The following is a 16,014-nucleotide window of genomic DNA, read 5'->3' on the forward strand; positions in this document are numbered from 1 at the left end:
TTCACAGAAACAGGCCAAAAAGTCAACAGGACTGAAAAAATAAAACCCAGTAAAGAAGGCATGGCTGAGGAAATGAGCAATGCTAAACAATTTCACATGGAACCAGAAAAAGAGAGATTAACACATTCAGTCAGGTAGAGGTCAGGAAAAAAAAAAACAAAAAAGAGAACCACGAAGATGAGACATGGATAAAAGGAGGAAGAGCTCAACCAAACAGAAAGGGGAAAGCGAGAACAGCAAAACAAGGACAAATAAAGAAATACAAAGTGCCAAGACACACAAAGCATAAGAAAATGAAGACAGCAGAGCACAGAAAGTGGTGCTATTTTAAGATCTGATATCATGTCTTCATGTTTCTCACAGTAACAAGACAGTAATTCCCCATCTCTCAAGCCAAGGCAAAAAGACTACTGTTCCACAGAAGATCCAGCTCTGTTTGACACCTGGAATCTACTGCACCTGGACTAACTTGGAACAGCTTCTGTAAAGCAAAGCACTATTCACAAGTTCCTAATTAGAAAAAGCATGGAAAAGTGTTAAAAACCCCACTTTCTTACACACACTGATTCAGATTTCCCTTGGAATCCTTCCTTGCAGATACTGTTTCCTTGCTACGGCCAATGCTTCTTGACAACAAAGGAAATTTGTCAGGCATTTGCTGCTGAAGGAGTAAATCTATTCTAGCCCCACCACTTCCCCACCTTGCTGATTTTTGATTGGATTATTTGGGTTTGGCTGATTACTTTTCCTACCAACATGAACTTTTCTATCATGCTCTCTTCTAATGTTTTTCTCTGCCTCCTCCCCTATGGTACTGACACACATACAACAGAATTATGTCCAAAGCAGCACCCTTTGGGTGGAGGGAAGATAGCCATCTTCTCCCTGGGGATGGCAGCAGTCCCACCTTTGCAAAAACTTCAGGAAATACCTATTTTACTCTAAAGTATCACCAACTGCCTCTAGAAAAAAAAAACAAAAAACAACACAAAACACTTACACAGCTCCCAATGACACTTGCAAACAGTCACTAGTTTTGCAACAGACAAACAGAAAAAATGAATTTTAAAAAATAAGAAAATTGTAAAACTCTGTCCTGTATGACAGATGAAAACTGGCTCCTTTCCACAAATCACAAACAAGCATCTTGCTCCTGACACTTAAGCCTCATTAAAAAAAGAGTTAACTTGGTAATTTGGAAGATTTCAATCTCAGAAATTGACATTGACCTCTATTGTTCCATTCCTGCAGGCAAGGTTATCTGATAGACAAATGCTGAGGGTGCTGTGCAGTCAACATAGTCAGATTTCACTTGCCAGTGGTTGCCTCAGGTAGATGCAACTAAATGGGAAATTTCTGTTTCCTTCCAACACCAAGCTGTAGAAAAGATGTCTCTAAAAATATTTCTTCTCTAGCTCCCAGGCAAGAGCACCATCTGGTGTTCAGCTAATTAAAGCTTTCAACCTGTGTTTGGATCTTTTTATTGGGCTGCTTGTCTTTTTAATTATGTTTTTTGCTTGAGGTTTTTTTGTTTGGTTAGGTTTTTCCTTTGTTGATTTGGGTTTTTTTTTACTCTGCACTGGATCTGAAGTTCATGAAACAGGCACAAAAAAGCTGCAAAACAAGCTAAGATAAACTCCTTAACTTTCATGGGGGAACAAAGAAAAATAGAACAACCAAAAGAAATTGGTGGGGTTTTATATGTAATTATTATTTAACCCAAACAACAGAGTATTATATAAGTTCTTAGAATACTATCAGTCTTATTAGTCATGGGTAGGCTGTAAACAATTCTTGTCTTCAGGGATCTTAGAGGAAACACAACTGCTCGTTTGCACACTCCCAGTTCCGTACTGCCCTTTACCAGCTTTACAGCCCTCCAGAACATTCTCTCTTCTTCCAAACCTCTGGCTATTCTCTCCAGGCAGAAGCCAAAATACTTCCTCCTCATCCTCACTCTGTACAAAAATAGCACCTAGCAAATGCCTCCCAGTTATTTACTGTAACCATTTTCCATTCCAGCTACCTGAACTTTCACTTACAGAGAAGCACCAGTTTTGTGCTGTAAACTGTAAAAATAGTTTAAGTAACACCTGAAGGTATTAATATCAGATTGTTCTTGTAAGACTGATAATCAACACACAGGCCAAGGAATTTAGCAATGGAGTTGGGTTCATAGAAGTTACAAGAACTTAAATTCTCTACTTCTGGAGATGTGGTATGAATCCTCTAAAAAATACTGATTTTATTTATATTCACACCACCTTCTGGAATTAAAATGCATTCAAAGTTTGAATTTTAGGTATTTAGAAAATATTTTTATGGAGAATACACACCAAATTTCTTTTTAAGAAGCAAAGAAGGTGAAAAAAAGCCATACAGACTAAGCAACACAAAAGCTAACCTACAATTAAATCATACAAGAGTACAATTCACTCTAAATTGAGAGGAAACATCAAATGTTGGAATCTTCAGCAAATCCAGTCAACCCAAAGGATATACCAAAGGAAAAGAAAGCTTCCTAAAACAAGGAAAAAAGGTTCCCCCAACACTACAGACCCTATTTATGATCTTTACCAGGAGAATGAATAGCAATTACAGCTATTATGAAGAAGAAAGAAACCCACAGGAATGGAAGAGGTGGTGGAAAATGCTTCCAAATTTAGAAACAACAGCCTATTTTACACAGGCATTTATTCCTCTGCTACCTAAAACAGGAATAATTAACATAACCACTCATTTGCTTTCAGACTGGTCCCTTCTATAAACATATTATCAAAGCCAGCTCTTCAACACCCTCTTACCTGTTTGTTGGAGTGGTGAAGCTAAAAGACAGAAGCTGATTCCAGAACGGGTCGTTCTCAGAGATGGGCTCTGATCCTGACAGTTTCTGTAAGTACTCATTTTCTGGAAGTTCACTGATGCTGCTGCTATTCGCTCCCATCTTCTTTATTTGGCAAATGCTTTTCTAAATTTTCATTTCTTTGAGGGAAAAAAAAAAAAGAAATAAATATTTTAAGTCTTTTGCACGAATAAGGAATATGCAGACCTTGAGTTAGCCACCAGTAAAGCTTTAGATCACTTCCTTGAAAAATTACTGAGATGTAGGATTCAGGCACATAGGAATATGTTAGAAAGATTTCCTTTCAACAAACTTAAGACTATAACATCTTTGGTCAAGAAATATAAAAGTTTTTGTGCTATTCCTTCAGCCATCATCTCATTTGTATTTTAATAAATTATACTCAGCAAGAACACTGCTTCAGTTATATCAGTGACAAGGCTGCTCACAGTGGGGAAAACTACAAGAATAGAATTCACAATTTTAATGGGGATACCAAGCTGACCTACTATTCAGAAATACATTTTCAAACTGAAAATGCACAGATTACTACTTCTGCAAAGGTGCAGCTAATTCCTGTGTGCCACCAACAATCTACACCTTTAAAGTTCCTGCCTTTCCAGAGGCAGCTCTGGAAGCTCTTATCATGCTGTTATCAAGTAAGCAGCAGCTCTTATCATGCTGTTATCAAGTACGCAAAGGTACTACTGACCATACATGAATCTCCTGACCTCTGTAAAATAACATGGTTCCTTCCAGGCAACTACTTCAATGGCAAAGAGCCATAAAATGAACACATCAGAAACACTACTGCTTTTTGATGGAACACTGCAGAAGCTGACACTCCAAACCCTCTTATTATATATGTTCTCCTTGATCTGTGTGAGGAATGAGAAGTTTTAAAATCTTCATGCTGCTTCCCATTTTTATAAAGAATTTCATTAACTAAGAGAACCACCACAATGCTATCAACTACGTGCCAGGTATGACCCCAAGCACTTCACATCTTTCCAGGGCATCAACTTCAATAAACTTTTGGGACAAAATAACCGTGACTCATTGGTTTAAAAGCTGGTATGAAAAAAGGCATCACCATCAAGATAAAAGTGTTATGCAACATTTACTGTAACCTAAATACTCGCTCCTGCACTGGCATAAGACAGAAGAATAGTCACAGCTGTATCAGAAGATGTGAACTACTACCCAGCAGCAATTTTTCCCTTGGTTTCTACAAAGATACAGATGCGAAGTATCAGATACAAGATATCAGATACAAGGATCTGACCATGCGGATACTCTTAAACTCACCAACTTCGAAGAAACAATTACTTCCAGAAAAGACACTTCCAAGCGCAATTAATATTAATAAAGAACTGTGTAAATATGATGAAAGCTTACTGGAAACAAACAGTAGAGGCAACAAAAAGCTGGAATAGTAGCAGCCATTATGGAAGTTCTCTGAAGAATTCATATTTGAGATTTACAGCAACTGCAAAATACCCAAATATGTCAGAAACAACAAAGGTCCAGCACAGTCATAGAGTAGAATACAAAATATTAAAAAGATCTTTAAAATGTGAAATCCTAAAAAAAAAAAAAAATAAAATAAAATAAATAAAAGGAAAATTGTGATTATTTTCTAAATTTTATTTGTAGGACACTGTACAGGCAGGGACACCTTGGAAAATTGTGATTATTTTTTATTTTCTAAATTTTATTTGTAGGACACTGTACAGGCAGGGACACCTTGCACTGGACCAGGTGGCTCCAAGCCCCATCCAACCTGATGTGTTTGCAACAGGTTCAACTATTGCAAAAGCCAGCAATGATGCTGTTGGCCCTGGACCTATATTTTGACACAAGCCCCATCCCTGTGCCTTTAAAATGACTTAAAGGCCCTTCATTTAAACCTTTATTTCTTGGAGAAAAAACAAGTCTAGTCTCTGTCTGCTTCAAGCTCCCATTCTCTGCTCATGTTTTCCAACTTCCTTGCTCCAAGACAAACAACTAATGGTGAAGAGAACCAAGAGGCAGCTGGAGCCCTGCCTTCAAATGCCTCCACTTTCACCTGGAACTCTTGAGTTCTCCATGCCAGAGCATTGACAGTGCCCAAAACCCTTAGCCTGTTCTCTGAAAATGAGTCACTGTATTCTCTATTTACAAGCTACCCTTACAGCTCACTGCAGCTCCCAAAAGCCCCCATATTTAAACCACTTTCCCAGAAATATGACAGCAACTGGAACAGGTTTCTAGATGATTCTTGAAAAGGAGTCATGATTGCTTTCCAGATTTCCTACAGCATGCCAGCAGGTTCAATACCATTAAGACAAAGTCCAAAACAAAGAGGGCTTTAACAGCAAGTCTTAGCAAAATTTTTTTGTCTGTTTTCAGAGTCAGTGTCAAATCACAGCGCCTAAGAACGTGCCCAGTTCCACAGCCACACTCCCAAGCAACGTGACAAGCTGTGCAGCCCCCTGTGAGCCCTCCAGCCCTAATGCCCAGCTGGCTCCCTCCAAACTGCAGAGAACATTTTTCATTCCACAAACCTTCCCCAAAGTGATGGAAAAATAAGGCACTGGATGATTATTTTCTCCTCTAAATGAAATAAATATCAAGCCATCCAAATATCAAAATAATCCTGCTTGTTTGAGCTTTAAATACCTGACAGTAGTTTGTAGATAAGGAGAATTGGCGAGCTTTGACTTCCACTCATTCAAGAGCCAAAAAACCTTGGAGCAATCAAACAAACATACAGATTTTTTCTCTCTCTTATAGCCCAGGTGATTTCTTTCCTCTCCTGAGTACATTACTTTCACTACACCCCTCTGAAGTAAAAAATCTCAGTAAGTTCTACTCATCCTTCCTGTAGATGACTATACCTACAGACACACGAAGCTAACTCCTTCCATCAGGAATTTGTGTTATCCCGAAGCTTGATGAAGTGCTCTGCAATGACTTCATGATGCATCCTGAGCAGCTTCAGCTCCTACAATCAGGACCACAGGCCCTGCTTTACATAAGCAAGACATTTCTGAACTGGAGGAACTCCAGCCATCAAATTACCCAGGAAACAAGTCTCTCCTTCAGAGTTCATGAACATACTGCAGGAAAAATGTATAAATATAATTTAAAATAGAAAAAAAATCAACATTTAACTTCCAGGCATTTTAACAACAGTAACAGATTAACCCAAATGATTTAACTTAGCTGATTACATGCTAGTCATGCTCTCAAATACATTTCCAATTCAGCTGCTACTAAATAATTTTAAATTAAACTGCAGTCAAATCAAATATTTCTTTTAGAAACAGCTGCCTTTAGCTGAAAAGATCACTCAAATAAAACATATAACCACTTAAATGTCCACACTGCTTTTGATTAAGAGGCACTGCCTCTGTGCCTGAATGCTCATTAAGACAGTAGAGGTTCAAGTTATTGGATAATATAAAAGGTTCATCACTACTTGGAACACATTTACAACATTATGCTTTAAGCAGTATTTAAAAGATTTATTTATCCACGATTTTTCCTTCAATTTCATAACAGCCCCCACTGCACAGAAAGGCTGCTCCAGGCGATCCCAAAGAAAAAACAAGGTTAAACAGCTTCTGCTTCCTCACATGCTGAAGTGGGACAGCCACAATAAACACCACATCACAGGAAATTCACTCCATGAAACTCAGCCCTCACTCTAGCAGTAAATTACCAATGAAATCTGATTTCCTTTTCCTTGAAATACATTAAGTAAATAAATGCACGGTTCATTAAAATAAGATTTTACAAAAAGCCAATCTACTTATCTGTCACACCACCCCTCAACACCCCCCCCCACCAAAAAAAAAAAAAAAAACACCAAAAAAAAAAAAAAACCCAAAAAAAAAAAAAAAAAAAAAACAGACACAACTTATTAGCAACTAATTTAGTTTAACTCAGTATTATTACACCCCCAAAGAATCATAGCTTGGTCTGCAAGTGTCATTCTCTATTAAATCCAGCATCTGTTTAGCCCCAGAACTTGGCTCCACAATGCAGCAGTAGAGGCTTTAGAGCAACACAAGGAGTTTGTTTTGCACATCAGGACTCATTCCAAACTCAGATTGCTAGGAATAGCATAAATCCCAAGTTTACTGTTTGTTCTAGAAGATTTTAGTATTAATTATTAACAAGGCTTACAAGAATATAATTTTTCTTCTGAAAGAAAGTTAAAAGCAATTCAGCAATACATAGATGCCATGTATGAACTGGTAAGTGTAACTCAAGGTATAGATGTGTACTGTTGAACTTGGGAAAAAATTTGTCATCCTCTATATATCTTCTATTCAAACAAGTTTAGACAAGTAATTAGAGTTCCTTTCAGGATTACATCTGCTACTGGTCTCACAACTTAATTGCTAATGCTGGAATTTTATCTGTCCAGTACAGCCAGCTGCCCCCTTCCAAAACTATGCTTGCCATGATCATCTGGCTTAGTCTGCAGACATCTTGAATAATACACATTACATATAGCTGTGGGATTTTTTTAAATTACTGCTTTAAAGTGTAAGAGTTTGAGATGGTCATGCACACGATTTTACAATGTCATCTGAGATCTGGTCACTAGATTGAGTCCTTAATACAATTACATGAAAATACTGAAAACATCTTAAAACCTAACAAAAATTTATTTTCTATACATAGCAGGACTCTGGTTACTTTTATAGTTTGCAGCTTTATGAACTATGGACATTGTTTTCTTTCCAAGCAAAGGAGCCACAATCACTGTAAAGATGAGAACACGAGATGTAATGCTGCTCATTCAGTATTACCAAAGCACTGCACTGAGGTTTTTGGCTGTTTTCTATTTGTATCCAAGAACTGCAGGTTTCAGGCTATCTTTCACCCATGAGACATTAAAGCATCTCACAAAGTCCTAAGCTAAGTCTTGCCACAGAGGTATGAGACTACTGCAATATATTTACACATAATTCTCCATACAACAGAGAACACAGAAGTTAGATTAACAGTACGTATTGTTCAACTACAATATTTGAATTTTACTGTCCGCACAATATATTTGAATTCTGACTACTCACTTGTGTTACAGTAATATTTCATCGATTCATAGAATGGTTTGTTTTGGAAGGGACCTTTACCTTCCACTATCCCAGGCTGCTTCAAGCATCATCCATCCTGGCCTGGAACACTTCCAAGATGAGGCAGCCTCAACTTCTCTGAGCAACTTTGCAACCTTCCAGGCATGTTAAGTGTTTATTTACCTGCACTGCTTGGGGAACTGTTTTGGGGAACTTTTGGTGCTATTAAAAAGGCTGAAAAAGACCCGCAAGAAATGAGATTCTGTCTTTCTACAAGATAAAAAGCAGTTACACAAATACTTCATTCACAGTCAGAGATCACTCACTAATTTTCACACAAAGAGGTCCAAAACTGTAAGAATTTTGGTTTTACCAATTAAATTGTAAGATTTTGCTAAGAAAAACTGATGATGCAGAAATACCTGGCAATAACAATTCATGCCAGTAAAAGAGATCTTCAGGAAAAAAAAAATCCTGACAATCCTCAGACTTTAGGAATTCTTGCCGTTTAGATCAGAAAAGAGCACTGAAATAGTCTTTGTTTTCAAAGCATGTTAATGAGTCAGAATATTCCAGCTTCAACTTAATGCTTAGCAATCTTCAAACAGTATCAAACCACTATTAAAAATTCTCTGTTACATCAATTAGCCACAACCAAGCAGCCTGGGAGATTTCAGATTTCAGAAATCCTTCAAGACCAATTAGAAAAGCTTCCTACTGTTTTTAAGTCAATGAGTTACACAGGAAAGACTGTTTCTGTTCACTTTACACTGATTTGTAATTTTCCTCCCCTTTTCTACTGCCTTTTTGGCAACCACTCCTTTCACTCCTTTCCTCAGTTCCCTTTACCCACCACTTTTATTTTTGCATGCTGAAACTGTTCAGATACATACCAAATCTCCTCCCCACAAAGAAAAATCCCACCAAAACCACAAAAACCACAGTTTTATGAGAAGTAGCAGACAGGCAAGCTGCTTTTATGACAAACACAAAATAAGTGCTCTTTTAGAGAACCTGGTTGACCATGATGGGGTCTATCTTTGCAGCCTGGGGGCCAATACCATCTCTCATAGTTTTCTAGATAATCCTCTATTTCTCCTCCACCCACAATTCTTCAGACAGTGCCAAGTTTGGTGGCAGCTGTCAGGGATCATGATACAACCCTCTAACCTGTCTTTCCAGTAGCCCAGCACACCAACTATTCACCAGGTACCAAAACATCTTCCTGTAAAGCTCAGCACATCAGGACAGACGCACTTTTGGATGGCAGTAAGAAATGCAACAGAATTATGAAGTGGTCCCCACAATGCCTAAGAACAAGAACAATACCAAAAAAAAAAATCTTAAGGTCTTTAGGCAGCTCTCAACATAAATTATCTGACTTGCTCACTGTTTACTCAGCTGGATGAACAAACACAGCATCTCTTTTGGTTCTCCTGCTCTGATCTAGTGCCTTCCCCTTCCACACTAAGGACCTGAACCAAGCAGCAGTGCAGTGACATCAGAATGGTCCTTATGGGTTCCACTGAAGCCTGAAGAGTCTTGCACGCAGCAGAAGTGACCAATCTCAACAGATTTACTGCAGGCAAAGAAGGCCCCTCACAGGGAAGGCGAGCAGCTGAAAAAACGAGTGACGATGCTGTGTTTTCTGCTCCAGTTCCTTTTCCACAACATTTTCGTGGGAGTCAGTCACCAATAAAAGCCTAATTCTGAAGAGCACAATCTGCTTCCTTCATGTCCCACCTACGGTACAGTTGTTCTGCTCACAACTGAAGAAGGGATTTTTCAAAACCTTCATGGTGAGGCAGAGTATTTCAAGCAGAAGAATTCCGATGTGAGTGAGCCTGGAGGCTGTGGTGCTTCCCCAAACTGCTCAACAAGGGATGCTATTGTCTTTGACAGCTCACTCTACACAGTTTGTCACATTTTAATAAAGTGTTCTGAAAGGAGATGACAGAAAAATTGAAAACTTAAATTCTATAAATGAGACTGAAATGTACTGATCGTGTTTCTCAGCGCCATCTCAGAAAACTAACAGCTTTTCATACACCCTATAATCTCTAAACTCCAGGTTACTGGTGATCCACTCTGTCAATTTCTGATCACCAAATCTAATAATTTTGTTAAGCAGATGCCCACTAACTAATCTCAAAATGCCTTACTTCAAGTGAACTACTAATCATCTTCACAGGCTGCCTTCAAAGCTGTGTCCTGAACTGGAAGTACAGACTCACAGGAGGACAAAAACAAGGAGGACAACCTTGCTCAAGCTGCTTTTCTCTACAGTTACAAGAGATCAAAAATAATTTACAAAAAAATGCCACTCCAACCTTTCACCTCACAACAGAAACTTCAGATACAGAGTGCTCCAAAAAATATTTAAGTTATGTGATAGGCTCAAACACCAATAAGCAAATACAGGCTTGTGGCACACTAAAACCCAAAATTATCATATTTCCTCCCAACATGTATTGGCCTTTCCATTAGCACATACCCAGCAGTGACACAGCTAACCTACATGAAGCTTTTTGTCCTCTATTCCCCCAGTCACCATGCTCTGGCAGGGCAGGGCAGCAGGTACATGTCAAACCTCTTGAGGAAGCTTCTGCTGAATCCTGCACGTGAAATACTTTTCTGTTAAGAAGTTCAGAGAGCTCCTGTTTAACTGTTACAGGTAAATAAGAGTCAGAGCATTTCAGGACTTCTTTGTCCAATTTACAAAAAAAGCAATTTGTGCAACAAAACATATCTCTAGTCCATTAATACAAAATCCCACAAGATCACTTAGGGAGTCCTCAATTTTGTTCATTTTTAGTGCAGGCAATGGTACACCCATGCTAAAACATGCTACTTGTGGCCAATCTCCCTTAAGGTTCAAAAGCCTCTCTATATATAAAATTTATCAAGAGTTCACAAAATTTAAAGATACAAAAACTATAAAGATCACTTTTCTGTTGAAATTCCTATATAACAGGTTATGAAATAAATACCGCACCAAGCCTACCAATCTGAGAGCAGAATGACAGCATCAGTTTTACAAAAACGTCCTGTCACAGAGGGGAGGAGAGGTGGTGTGCAGGCAACTATGAAAAAAATTAATTATGAAGAAAGGTACCTCTATCCTTGCTCTTACAATCCCAACACCCCAAGAAAAGGTCAGCACTCAAATACAGCTAGTGTTTTTTGGAGCACATGCAGAAATAAATTCTTTAATCCAATTAGTAAACACTGCCAGAAGGGAAGAAGGCTGGGTCAAGCACACCTTGTGATTTCTGTGTAAAACACCTGTTACAAAACTATTACAGGTAAGTAACACATTTTTCAAAAGTTTCAAGAAGTGAAAATTCAAATACTATCTCCACTCTCTGCAGTGGGCAGGTATTTCTGTAAAGGTTTTGTTTGCTCTCACCAGTGAGATTCCTGCTGCCAGCCACGACAGGTGTGCTGGAACTATAAAACAAGAACAACAAACTGAACTTTAAACAAGAATATCAAAGGGATAAGGAGCTTAAAAATAAAGACAAATGAAGAATATGCACAACCCATACTGAGACCTGCCTTCACAGATTAGGAACACACAGCACATCAGAACCAACATTGCTGGTTTGACATTATCTTCTTTCAGTGGCCAAAAAGAGACAAAAAGAGCTTTTATTACCACAAACACAGCAATGGTTTTCAAAAACAGTCTTACACCAACTCCCTGAAAATCTATGATGGATTATAGTGTTGAAAAATTTGCTCAGTATGAGAGCACTTTGATGACTTTGTCCCTTTCCTCTGTTTTTTAAAAAAAAACCTCAGCATACCTATCCAAAAAATCAATTTATAGTAATTCATTGTTTCTACCATAATTTAAATGGACAGCTGGGTTGGATATGACACAAGTCAGACTAAACACAGATTGATTTAATAAATCAAGTAGCTTCAATATGGAAGGGATGCTAAGATTACTGTTACACATAAGTATTGCCTCCCTACTTCATTATCAGAGGTAAGTAACACTTTCCTAAAGGCCAAAGTAATGTTTCAAAAAGATAATTCAAACACCATTTAACCTTCAAACAGATGCTCAGATGTTCATTAAAAGGCTGCATTTTTTTCAATATTGGTATATTTTGTTATATGTAAAAGCTTATACAACTGTTTTGGTATCTGTGCTCTTCCACAGTTTGGGCATTAACTGTATTTCTGCAACAGGATTATTTGTCTCTGCTTTTGAAGTTTCTCACAGCTGAAGATATAACTACAGCATAAAAGAGCATGTTATACAGAAAGACAGTAATCATTTTATACTATATTACGCATCATTATTTACTATATTATACATCATTATTTACATTAAAATATTATATTAATATATTATATAAAATATATTACCTATCTTCAGGATCTACTGCAAATTCAGTTATACTTGCCAGGGTGTGGGACTACTTCAAGGTGCAACAGACTTTCCACTCTAGAGAATACACTTTGAAAAATACTGTTAAAATCATTAATCATCTACTGTGGCATCAGTTCAGCAGCCACCAAACATGATTTCTTACTTTTAGTGACTTTTGTCAGTCATCAGCATGCCAAAACATCTTAAGGTCTTAAAAACACAGCGTGTCAGAAAATGCCAGAGGGCAGGGACAGATTTTGGGATCTTGGGCAGGAATTGCTGGCTGGCAGGGTGGGCAGGCCCTGGCTCAGGGTGCCCAGAGCAGCTGTGGCTGCCCCTGGATCCCCGGCAGTGCCCAAGGCCAGGTTGGATGGGGCTGGGAGCAGCCTGGGACAGTGGAAGGTGTCCCTGCCCATGGCAGGGGGTGGCACTAGGTGACCCTTTAATGTCCTTTCTCACCCAGACCAGTCTGGGATTCTATAATCTCCGAATCTTCCTCTTAATCTGATAAAACCACTGGAAGGAAGCACCAAATCTACCTGAGTTTAGCAGTAATTTCCTGCAAGTACTTTTTTTTACTAATTTAGCAGGAAATATGAGGGATTAGAAGCTCTGCTAGTAAAATATCAGCATGGGACTGTAAGAGGAGGAGCTGAGGGATGCTCCAGCCAGGTGACAGTGCTGAGCTGGGTCCATCATTCCCGGGCTGTCCACGGGCCTCTGCTGATGCAGCAGCAGTGGGAAGAGAAAACAGCCCATGGAAATGACAGCAGGAGGCCCTCCCAAGCTCCTGGCAATCTAAGGAGAAATGGCAATTTTCTAGTCGACCCAGCTGGAGCACCTCAAACGTTTTTCGGTTGGGAATTGACACAATGTGGGATTACACAACCCTGCATTGGGACACCGGACCAAACCACCCGGGAGCCTCCTTCCACTCCCCTGCACTCCAAAAGCGATCCCTGATGGAAATATCAACAGCTTACTTACTTCTGCAAATACCTACAACGAGTAAAACTGCAGCTCAGCACATTATCCCTCAGCACAGGAGAGGGAAAAAACTAGATTATGGCCCTACAAACTCCCTCTGCCCAGCACAGATTAAAAAGAATAAATAAATAAACAAACAGTGCTTGGCATGAAGGCATATGAGGTAATGCAAAGCCCAGCAACTAAGGTGAGATACCAATTCAATTTTAAACTAAAATACACCTCACTTTTGATAAATATTGTCATTCATAAGAATAAAAACAGTGTGGTAGGAGTGAGGAGGCAGAGTGAGCCCCGGGAGATCTGAGATGCTGCAGAGGAATAGAAAAGCCTCCATCAAGAACAGGAGGGAAAATAAATAAATTTATCATCTAGCCATGAACAATAAATATCTTTAAGAGCACATAAGAAAAAAATGGGTATAAATCTCCGACTTTCCAGTCCTGGGCGCATTTAAAGGGACACAGGGACATCCCAGGGACCCTGAGGGATCGCTGGATCCCTGCAAAGGAGCACTCAAGATCTGGTTAAAGGGACACAGGCACATTCAGGGAACCCTGGCAGGGATCCCTGGATCCCTAAGGGACACAAGGACATCCAGGGGACCCAGCGCGGGATCGATTCCTGTATCCCGAAGGGACACAGGTACAACCCGGGAACCCTGCGAGGGATCCCGGGAGATGCCCAGCCCGGGCGGGGACACGGCGGGTGCCGGTGCCCCGGCAACTCTCCGCAGCGCCGGTGTCGAATTACGCAAGGCACCCCTCCATCTATCGCGACACAGGCCCGGGCCACGAGGGGACGGTGACGTCGGGGCAACCGGGGGATCTCGGGGGCCCCTCTCGGAGCCGGCGGCCGCCGGGTCCACCCGTCTGCCATGCCCCTTGAAGGCACCGCCGCGGCCGCGCTTACCGTCCGTGCCCGGGGCCCGAGGTCGGTGGCGGTGTCGGTGGACGGGTGCCTCGGCCCGTGCCGCTCCCGGGTCCCCTCACGGCCCCTCACGGTCCCCGCCCGCCTCCACGTCGCCGCCGCTGCACCGTTGCGCGTGCGCGAGACCAGCACGGGTCTGCTGGCGGGGAACCACGGGAGTTGTAGTTCGCTACGGGCGAGGCGGCCATGACACCTCCCGTACCCTGGGCTTGATTCCCAGCGTGGGCAGCAGGGCAGGGGGGATTCTGCCCCTGTGCCCTGGGCTCAGGTGAGAGCCCACCTGCAGAGCTGCCCCAGCCCTGGCTCCAGCAGCACAAGGACGTGGAGCTGCTGCAGCCAGTGCAGAGGAGGCACGGAGATGCTGCCAGGGCTGGAGCCCCTCTGCTCTGGAGCCAGCCTGGCCCAGCTGGGGCTGTTCCCCTGCACAAGAGAAGGCTCCAGGGACACCTCAGAGCCCCTGCCAGGGCCTCCAGGGGCTCCAGGAGAGCTGCACAGGGACTGGGGACAAGGCCTGCAGGGACAGCACACAGGCAACGGCTGCCACTGCCACAGGGCAGGCACAGATTTTGGGATCTTGGGCAGGAATTGCTGGCTGGGAGGGTGGGCAGGCCCTGGCCCAGGGTGCCCAGAGCAGCTGGGGCTGCCCCTGGATCCCTGGCAGCGCCCAAGGCCAGGCTGGGCAGGGCTTGGAGCATCCTGGGGTAGTGGAAGTTGTCCCTGCCCATGGCTGGGTGAGGTTTAAGGGCCCTTCCAAACCAAACTATTCTGTGATTCATTCTGATTCTCTACTCTGCTTGCCACATTTTCAAGTGGGACATGAGGTAAGCCCAGCAAATGGGACCAACAGTGAATGTCTGAGGGTGGGAGGATTTACCAGGCCCTGTCCTGCCCTTATGCTGCTTTAAATCATTGTTTCTCCAAGGATAACCTCCAAAGTGGGGTGTGTGCAGGTTCCATGGTACCCCTGGGGTCACTGAGAGGGCAACCCTTCCCAGTGTAGTCCTGAGTTTATTCCCACATTCCACTAGGTGTGTGACAGCAAATCCCCGGCTGGGCTCTCACCCATCCCTGTGCCTGCGCTGTGCGTGCCAAGAGCAGCTCTGCAAACAGCAGCAGTGGGGTGTAACCCTGGGCAAACACTGCCACGTTACAGCAGCAGTGCTGCTCCGGGGCTCGGCCTGTGCCCACACAGCTCTGGCCGGGAATGGCTGTGCCCACACAGCCCTGGCCGGGAATGGCTGTGCCCACACAGCTCTGGCCGGGAATGGCTGTGCCCACAGGAGCGCTCTGGGGCTCGGCTTGTGCCCACACAGCAGTGGCTGGGAATGGCTGTGCCCACACAGCGCTGGCCGGGAATGGCTGTGCCCACAGGAGCGCTCCGGGGCTAGGTCCGTGCCCACACAGCGCTGGCTGGGAATGGCTGTGCCCACAGGAGCGCTCCGGGGCTCGGCCTGTGCCCACACAGCGCTGGCCGGGAATGGCTGTGCCCACAGGAGCGCTCCGGGGCTCGGCCCGTGCCCACACAGCGCTGACCGGGAATGGCTGTGCCCACAGGAGCACTGCGTGCTCAGCACCACGGCTGGGAAACACCCTCTGCCAAAATGCAGAGGTTCTGTAGATCAATCCCCGTGCCAGAAACAAGCATTGCTGAAGAAAGTGAGGCAAGGGGACCGGCTCCTTTTGGATGCCTTTATGAAGTGATCAGCTCTGGGTGGGGGCCTGAGGGGCTGCGCACACCGCCTGCTCCCTTGGGTGATGCAGAGGAGGAGAGGGACAGTTTTGCTTCACAGCAGAACTGG

General features: G+C 42.5%; 1 protein-coding gene across 3 annotated transcripts in view; it reads right to left on the minus strand.

The window, feature by feature from the left end:
• The window catches only part of DYM (dymeclin), a 210,226-nt gene extending 195,909 nt beyond the window's left edge, over positions 1-14,317 (minus strand). For all 3 annotated transcript variants that reach the window (XM_041423558.1, XM_041423557.1, XM_041423559.1), the window contains exons 1-2: positions 14,198-14,317; positions 2,805-2,982 (exon numbers count right to left, since the gene is read on the minus strand). In XM_041423558.1, the coding sequence (XP_041279492.1) occupies positions 2,805-2,944 (140 nt within the window). In that variant the 5' untranslated portion in view covers positions 2,945-2,982; positions 14,198-14,317. The remainder of the gene's footprint in view (positions 1-2,804; positions 2,983-14,197) is intronic.
• Between the last annotated feature and the right edge of the window lie 1,697 nt (positions 14,318-16,014).

This window comes from Onychostruthus taczanowskii, unplaced genomic scaffold, assembly GCF_017590055.1.
Source record: "Onychostruthus taczanowskii isolate IOZ18803 unplaced genomic scaffold, ASM1759005v1 scaffold79, whole genome shotgun sequence".
Lineage (NCBI taxonomy): Eukaryota > Metazoa > Chordata > Aves > Passeriformes > Passeridae > Onychostruthus > Onychostruthus taczanowskii.